Source organism: Sinocyclocheilus anshuiensis, unplaced genomic scaffold (assembly GCF_001515605.1).
Source record: "Sinocyclocheilus anshuiensis isolate Anshui unplaced genomic scaffold, SAMN03320099.WGS_v1.1 scaffold147, whole genome shotgun sequence".
Classification (NCBI taxonomy): domain Eukaryota; kingdom Metazoa; phylum Chordata; class Actinopteri; order Cypriniformes; family Cyprinidae; genus Sinocyclocheilus; species Sinocyclocheilus anshuiensis.
The window spans coordinates 662,910-671,060 of record NW_015549585.1 but is presented as its reverse complement, the minus strand read 5'-3'; the positions used below and the strand labels follow the sequence as shown (position 1 = coordinate 671,060).

Genomic DNA, 8,151 nt, shown 5'->3' with positions numbered 1-8,151 from the left:
TTGTTTCTTCATCAGAACAGATTTGGAGAAATGTAGCATTACATCACTTGCTCAGCAATGGATGCTCTGCAGTGAATGGGTGCCGTCAGAATGAGAGTCCAAACAGCTGATAAAAACATCACAATAATCCACAAGTAATCCACACCACTCCAGTCCATCAGTTAATGTCTTGAGAAGAGAAAAGCTGCGTGCTTGTAAGAAACAAATCTATCATTAAGGTTGCTTTTAGCTAAAATACGAGTCCATAATCCATAATAACGCTTCCTCCAATGAAAAAGTCGCCTGGTCTGAATCAGGAGAGAAATCTGCACAGATCAAGCACCGTTTACAAGCAAAAACAGCTCAAAACAAATATGTGTGTGGATTTTGATGTGAGAGACAACAGGAGATGGACTTTTTCACTGGAGGATTCGTTTTTATGGATTATGGACTCCTATTTTGACCAGAAGCGACTGTTTTATGTTAAAAACGTCTTAATGATAGATTTGTTTCTTAAAAACACGCAGTTTTTCTCTTCTGAAGACATTACCTGCTGGACTGGAGTGGTGTGGATTACTTGTGGATTATTGTGATGTTTTTATCAGCTGTTTGGACTCTCATTCTGACGGCACCCATTCACTGCAGAGAGGATCCACTGGTGAGCAAGTGATGCAATGCTTCATTTCTCCAAATCTGATGAAGAAACAAACTCATCTACATCTTGGATGATCTGATGGTGAGGAAATGTTCAGCAGATTTTTATTTTTGGATGAACTATTCCTTTAAAAGTTGGTGCAACATATTAATTTACACATTTGTTAATGAAGGCCACAAGTAGCTCTTGGTTTATGGAATGACCCAGATATTATATTATCATTGCATGTAATTTTACATAAAATGCATTACACATTTTTAAATAATGTGTCTCTGTTTTCCTTGCAGGAGCAAAATGGCTCCAAAACGACATGTGTTCTACAAGACGTCACTCCAGGAACTTACGCAATAGAGGTTTGAGCGTTATTCATTTCATATGCAATTAAATGAGTTTCATTTAACGTTTATTGAACTAAGCAGAGCAAATCTGCTTTGCTATTCCTGCAGCTTCGCGATGACAACAACTCGACCAGAAAACAGACGCAGTACCACGTGAGCCAAGGTAAAAAGGCTTTGCCGTTTTCATACTTTTGAATGTTTAGCGTCTGTATTCAGACTGATCAGATGTTGTTTGTGTTTGCAGTGCATTCTCCGTGGGCCGGACCGATCCGCGCCATGGCCATCACCGTCCCGCTGGTCATCATGTCGGCCTTCGCCACTCTCTTCACCGTTATGTGTCGCAAGAAACAGCAAGGTGCGTGTGCAGCTCTGCTCGTTCCTCACAAAAGAAACTCCTGTAAGCCTGTTAGTGTGTAATGCATCTTACAGAAGCAAAATGATGTTTAGTTTCCAACGTTTTGGGAAGATTCCCCTCACAAAACCTCATAGAATACCTTGGTTTCTACAGTTACTGTTATATCTATGAAATCCTAACTAGGTTTTTCATTTTCTGAAGAAAGTTTGCGTGCGAAGTCACCGCCACAATTCTAGGGTTGCCATGGCGTTCCTGTGTGGTTGCTAAGGTGTTCTGAGTCTTATTACACGTTGCTAGGGTGTTTTGGGTGGTTGTTAGGGCATTGCCAGTTAGTTAAGGATGTTCTGGTTGCTTAGTGGCACAAAAAAAGTCTATTCTGGTCTGTAAATCAGTATTATTTTAGTATCATTGAGATACTAATAGAGTTTTCATTTATATTTTGAAATCACTTTTATTTTCGTATTTTATTTTTTCATTTTAATTTTAAAGTTTTAGTAATTACGTTTTTGTCATTTTTATTAGTTTTTTCCCCTCTAGTTTTTATAATTTTTTTGATTTCAGTTTTTATTTAGGTTTTTTAATACATTAAATTGAACTAAATGAAAATGAGAAATGTTGCTTTGGCAACTAGCTGAAATAAAACAAGTTTTAAGTTTTTTGTACGTTATTTTATTTTAGTTTACTTTATTTAAAGTAAAACTTTTTTTTATGGTTTTAGTCAAAAAATAAAATAAGTTTAAGGTTTTTTTTAAATACTTCATTGATATTTCAGTTAACATTTATTTTATTTCAAGTAACACATTTTTAAAGGTATTAGTTTTAGTCAACTAGCTGAAATAAAAAAGGTTCAGGATTTTAAATAATTTTTTACAATGTTATTTCAGTTAATGTTTATTTTATTTCAATTAATGAAAACGTTTTTATGGTTTTACTTTCAGTCAGCTAGCTGAAATAAAATAAGTTTAGGATTTTTTTGTATTTTATTTTATTTCAGTTAATGTTTATTTTATTTTCTATGGGTTTAGTTTTAGTCAACTAGCTGAAATAAAATAGGTTACTTCTTTAATAGTTTAGTTTATTTTAGTTAACGTTTATTTTATTTCAAGGTACACATTTTTAAAGGTATTATTTTGTCAACTAGCTGAAATAAAAAAAAAAGAATTCAAACATTTTTTTTTTATTTCAGTTAATGTTTATTTTATTTAAATTAATGAACATTTTTCAATGAATGAAAACTAGCTGAAACAAAATAAGTTCCGTTTTTAAAAATATTTTTATTTTATTTCAAGTAACAAAAATATTTTTTTTATTGTTTAAGTTTTAGTCAACTGCCGAAATAAAATAGTTTATTTTACAAGTTTTTAAAAAATATTTTATTTTAGTGGTTTATTTTATGTGAAGTAATGATTTTTTTAAAATGTTTTTTTTAACCAAACCGTTGCATTTCAAGTAATGGAAATGTTTTACAATACAATACAATATTACAAATAACCCTGCTCTAGATACGTTTAGCCTCCAAGTCTATGGGATTTTTTCCAATAACTATGGTATTTTAAGCTAATATGGCTAAATATGGTTACCATGGTACATTTTTGTGAAGGTGGATTAGGGGGGATGTAAGACAAAAACATCTGTTGCTCTAGCATGGACCAATTAGGCTTTACTTTCAGTTCTTCCAGTGCTCTAAAAAGAGCTCTCATCATATGGAAACAATAAATGTGCTTTTTTTCCATTCGCTACAAATCTCAATTGATCCTGGTTAGATTCCCGTCTCTGATCTGAATTCCTCTGCAGAGAACATCTACTCCCACCTGGACGAGGAGAGCTCAGAGTCTTCATCTCAGACCACGGCGCTGAGCGCAGACAGACCCTGGCCCAGACCCAAGATCTTCATCTGTTACTCCAGTAGAGACTGTCCCAAACACCTCGCCGTCATCCAGAGCTTCGCCTTCTTCCTGCAGGACTTCTGCAGCTGTGAGGTCAGGAAATACACTACCGTTCAAAGATAATACTTTTATTCAGCAAGGATGCATTCAATTGATCAAAAGTGACAGTAAAGACATTTATAATGCTACAAAACAACTAAATGCTGTTCTTTTGAACTTTCTATTCATCTGTGAATCCTGAAAGATAAAATGTATCACAGGTTCCACAAAAATATTGTGCAGCGCAACTGTTTTCAACATTGATAATAATCGAGCAGCAAATCAGCATATTAGAATGATTTCTGAAGATCATGTGACACTGAAGACTGGAGTAATGATGCTGAAAATCCAGCTTTGATCACAGAAATAAATTACATTTGAACAGATATTCGAATGGACAACAGCTATTTTAAATTGTAATAATATTTCACAATTTTACTGCATTTTTGATCAAACAAATGCAACCTTGGTGAGCAGAAGAGACTTCTTTCAAAAAAAGTTTGACCGGTTTGAAATGTTTGTTGATGACGCCCTCTAGTGGCAGGAGAGAGTTGAAGACTCTTTGATCACCCAAATTATTCCACAGATAGTAATCCAGATGTCAACATGAAATAAGCAAGGCTGTAGAGTTTAGTAGAGATGCTATGACATGTCCCTACCAATATCAGCCACTGCTAAATTATCCCTAGCAATAATTTTGATCAAACAATTAAATCTCTGTTGTCTGACGTTACGTTCCCAGCAATGCCAAAATCAAACCTACACCGTTGGAAATAAGAAATGAATTAATTTACTTTGCTAATACTTGTTCCTGGTCGTGATCCTGTGCATGAATCATCAGTGATTGTTATTCCAAAGAAAACACTTTACGGTCATTTGTTAACATTAGTTAACTACATTTAAACCTAACAATAATAAATATTTCTGCAGTCTTCATTAATATTAGTTATTGTTAATTTCAACATTTACTAGTAAATTTTTTTAATCTTTTTTTTTTTTGCATCTTTTAACATGAGCTTAATGCACTGTGAATTGATTTGAACAAATTCAATGAACTATTGTTTATTTATGAACTAACCAGCTTTAAGGTCTCTCAGAGGTTTTCCACCAAAATAAAAGTTCTGTAGTTAAAAGTTTGAAAGCAAAGAAATTAAGACAGCCATAAATATTATTATTGTAATTGTACTGTTGTTTTGTAAAATTAAAATGATGATGATTATTGTTATTAAATATTTGTTTTCTATTATACAGTATTGTATTATTACAGTATTATTGCAGTAATATGTTTCTTGATTTGTTTATTTTTTATGTTTTAAATAATGAACAAAATAAAATATTTATTATTTATTAATTATTATTATTAAATACTTGTTTTTTTATCTTAGAGTACAATAGTATTATTGCAGTAGTAATATTTCTTTGATTCGTTTAATTTTTAATTTTAAATAATTAAATATTTGTATTTATTATGATTATTAAATACTTATTTCTTTTTACACAGTACAAAATATATATTTTTTAATTTATTTTTTTAAATATTTTAAATAAAATATTTTGAATGTTAATAATAATAATCATAATTTTTTTTTATAGTAAAATAGTTTCAGATGTGACTACATGTCTGTGTGAATGCTCAGGTGGCGCTGGATCTCTGGCAGCACCTGGAGATCTGTAAGGAGGGTCAGATGTCCTGGCTGAGCCGGCGTATCGACGAGGCCCACTTCATCATCACCGTCTGCTCCAAAGGCCTGAAGTATTTTGTGGAGAAAAGGCACCGTAAGGGCAAAGCCACGTCGAAGGAGAACAACCGAGAACCGACCGCATCCGACTCCACCGGCAACAGAGACCTTTTCATCGTTGCCACGGCGATGATCGCCGAAAAACTCAAAGAGGTGCATCAAAAGTCCTCGGACCTCTCGCGCTTCATGTCGGTGTACTTCGACTACTCTCACGAGAGCGACGTGCCGACTTCCCTCAGCCTGGCGCCCAAATACAAACTAATGGACCAGCTTCCCCTGCTCTTCGCCAGACTCCACTCTCGCCAGCTCAGCCTGACCGACCGCGAGCCGCAGCCTCCGAACGTCAGCAAACGCAACTACTTCCGCAGCAAATCGGGCCGCTCGCTGTACGTGGCCATCTGTAACATGCACCAGCACATCGAGCAGGAGCCCGACTGGTTCGAGAAGCAGCTCATGCCGCCGCCAAATAAACTCCTCCCTCCTCCAGAGAAGCTCGACTCGGGGCTCGTCCTGAACGAGGTGAAGCTCAAACACCCCTCGGAGAGCGACTGTCCCGTGAGGAGCAACGTCCTGATCCTGCCACCGACGCCAAAGCTGGGGCTTTCGCTGAGTTTGTCGCAGGAGGATCTCGGGGAGGGTTCGTCCGGTCAGGATGTGGGTTCGTCTCGGCCGGACGGATCGGCCAGTCCGGTGGAGATGCCCAGAGACTCGGGGATCTACGACTCGTCCGTCCCGTCGTCAGAGCTCTCTATCCCGCTGATGGACGGACTCTCACCGGACCACGACAACTCATCTCTGGCCGACAGCGTGTCCTCCTCCTCAGGACTTGGTAGGAATTTAACATATTTAGCATATATAAATATATCATTTAATTTGAGGGTACTAGGGTACATATATATATATATATATATATATGCAGTTTTAAAAATATATGCAATATAAATATATGCTGAGGTCTAAGTTGGTCATGGAGCAGGGTTGTGATTTTTTTTTTTTTGTGATTATGGACTTTCATATGCAATATTGTGCATTTGAAAATGCAATGCGTCAACCATCTTCTCATATTTGTAATGAGAATAATTTGTAAATCTATGAAAAAGGTCAATAGTTCAACAGTTGAATGCAAAGAAATGAAGACAGCCATATTTACTAGTATATATTAGTACTGTAATTTTACTGTTAATCTGTGAAAATTTTTTTTTTATTGTACAGTTCAATAGTACTATTGCAATATAAATTTAGATTCATTTACTTTTCTAATTTAAATGATAAAATAAATATATTTTGAATATGATAATGATAATAATAATAATAATTATTATTATATTTTATTGTACAGTGCAACAGTAATATTGTATATTTTTATTACATGTATTACATACATATTTTATATATTTATAGTCATAATTTTTATTATAAATTAAATTATGTAAAATATAAAAATTATAAAATTTTTATAATTATAATTATAAAAATTAATAATAATTGTTAATATTATTAAATACTTATTTTTTATTTGACAGTACAATAGTATGATTGCAATAGTAATTTTTTATTGATTAGTTTAAGTTTTATATTTTATATAATTTAAATAATAAAATAAAAATATGATTTTGAAATAGATAATAATGACAAATATAATTTTTTACAGTACAGTATTATGATTGCAATAGTAATATTTTTATTAGCTTAATTTTTTACATTTAAATTACTATAAAGTGTTAATATTATTAAATAATCATTGTTTATTTTAAAGTGCTGAAGTATGATTGAAATAGTAATATATTTCTTTATTGATTAGTTAAATTTTATAGTTTTATATAATAGAATTTTTTTTTTAAATGGATAGTAACAATAATAGTAAAAATAATAATAATTATTAAATCTTATTTATGATTGCAATAGTAATATATTTCATTGATAAATTTGATTAATTTTAAATTTTATCACTTAAATTATAACATTTAACTGACTAATTACTGTAATTATTATTAGAATATACTTTTGAGAATAGTTTTTTTTGTGTGTTTGTAGGTGATGAGGAGCCCCCTGCTGTCAGCTCTCTGCACTGCGCAGCTCCCACTATATGCAAAGCAGAGCTCCATCACAACATCCATCAGAGTGAAGGACTCCTAGCCGCTGCCTCCACCTAGTGGCCCTCAGCTGTACTTGCATCGCCACTTTAATTCCTGTACTTACCACTGACTTGGACAAGTTGCCAGCGAGTCTTCAAAATCCCTCATCAGGGAAATTCTTTGACAGATCGGAAGGGATTGAACACTGAGGTGTCTGAAAACTGCAGGCACGTGTTTTGTCGAGGCGCTTTTTAACCAAAGTGGTTGTGTACTTAGTATGCAGCCGTGTCTGTGGTGTTACAGCTGTGTGTGTTACTACAAAATCCAGACCTTCTTGCCTTAAAAGTGCCATGAAGCTGTGGACATGAGCGTGTTGTGCTGAATGTGAGTCGTTTTAACATGTCATTTCACTTCTATTTATTGCATTAACGTGCTTCAGTTGTGTGGGATAACTTGAAAAGCAACAGATGTGTGTAGATGAGCACTTTGTGTTTTTCACATTAGCCTGGGTATCGTTTCGCTGAAGCTGTTCGGAGGTAACGCTCGATTTTAGAAGCATATCAAGAGCTTTTTAATGATTTTAGGCCTTAATTTGTTTTAAATGGATCTTTAAAAAAGTTTCAAACATGTTGACAGCAGCATAAACAGAAAAGAATAGGTCTAATGTTTGTTTATGACAAAGGGAAGTACAAGCTAAAAAACTGAGATGTGCCGTATTGTTAACTTTATGAGTTTTATTTGTGTACTTTGTTTATCCAGGTTTTGTAGTTTTTTTTTTAGAATATTAGAAGTGATTTCTACATTATATAAACTTCGTACTGTTTTATAGTACTCTAATGTAGGAGATATGACTTAATAAAACTAAGATTTATATGCATTGTGAGTTATTTGTGAAGCTTCCTATATTTGAAATGTGTAAGGCAAAAATATGCTTAAAATCACAAGATTTCTTACTGTTTACACAGTACATATATACTAATTTGTGTGCAGATTTTTGTATGCTAAAATCTTTAGAGTGACATTTTAAGTGATTAATATTATATAAAATATGAACATATTTATTGTAAGCTAATAATATGCATATA

General features: G+C 33.5%; 1 protein-coding gene and 1 pseudogene across 1 annotated transcript in view; one reads left to right on the top strand and one right to left on the bottom strand.

Moving 5' to 3' along the window:
* The window catches only part of LOC107657971 (interleukin-17 receptor D-like), a 49,209-nt gene extending 41,328 nt beyond the window's left edge, over positions 1 to 7,881 (top strand). The window contains exons 8-13 of the mRNA XM_016446321.1: positions 922 to 987; positions 1,081 to 1,135; positions 1,217 to 1,327; positions 3,122 to 3,306; positions 4,890 to 5,820; positions 7,026 to 7,881. Of these exons, the coding sequence (XP_016301807.1) occupies positions 922 to 987; positions 1,081 to 1,135; positions 1,217 to 1,327; positions 3,122 to 3,306; positions 4,890 to 5,820; positions 7,026 to 7,144 (1,467 nt within the window). The 3' untranslated portion in view covers positions 7,145 to 7,881. The remainder of the gene's footprint in view (positions 1 to 921; positions 988 to 1,080; positions 1,136 to 1,216; positions 1,328 to 3,121; positions 3,307 to 4,889; positions 5,821 to 7,025) is intronic.
* The window catches only part of LOC107657951 (glycine N-acyltransferase-like), a 4,550-nt pseudogene continuing 3,619 nt past the window's right edge, over positions 7,221 to 8,151 (bottom strand).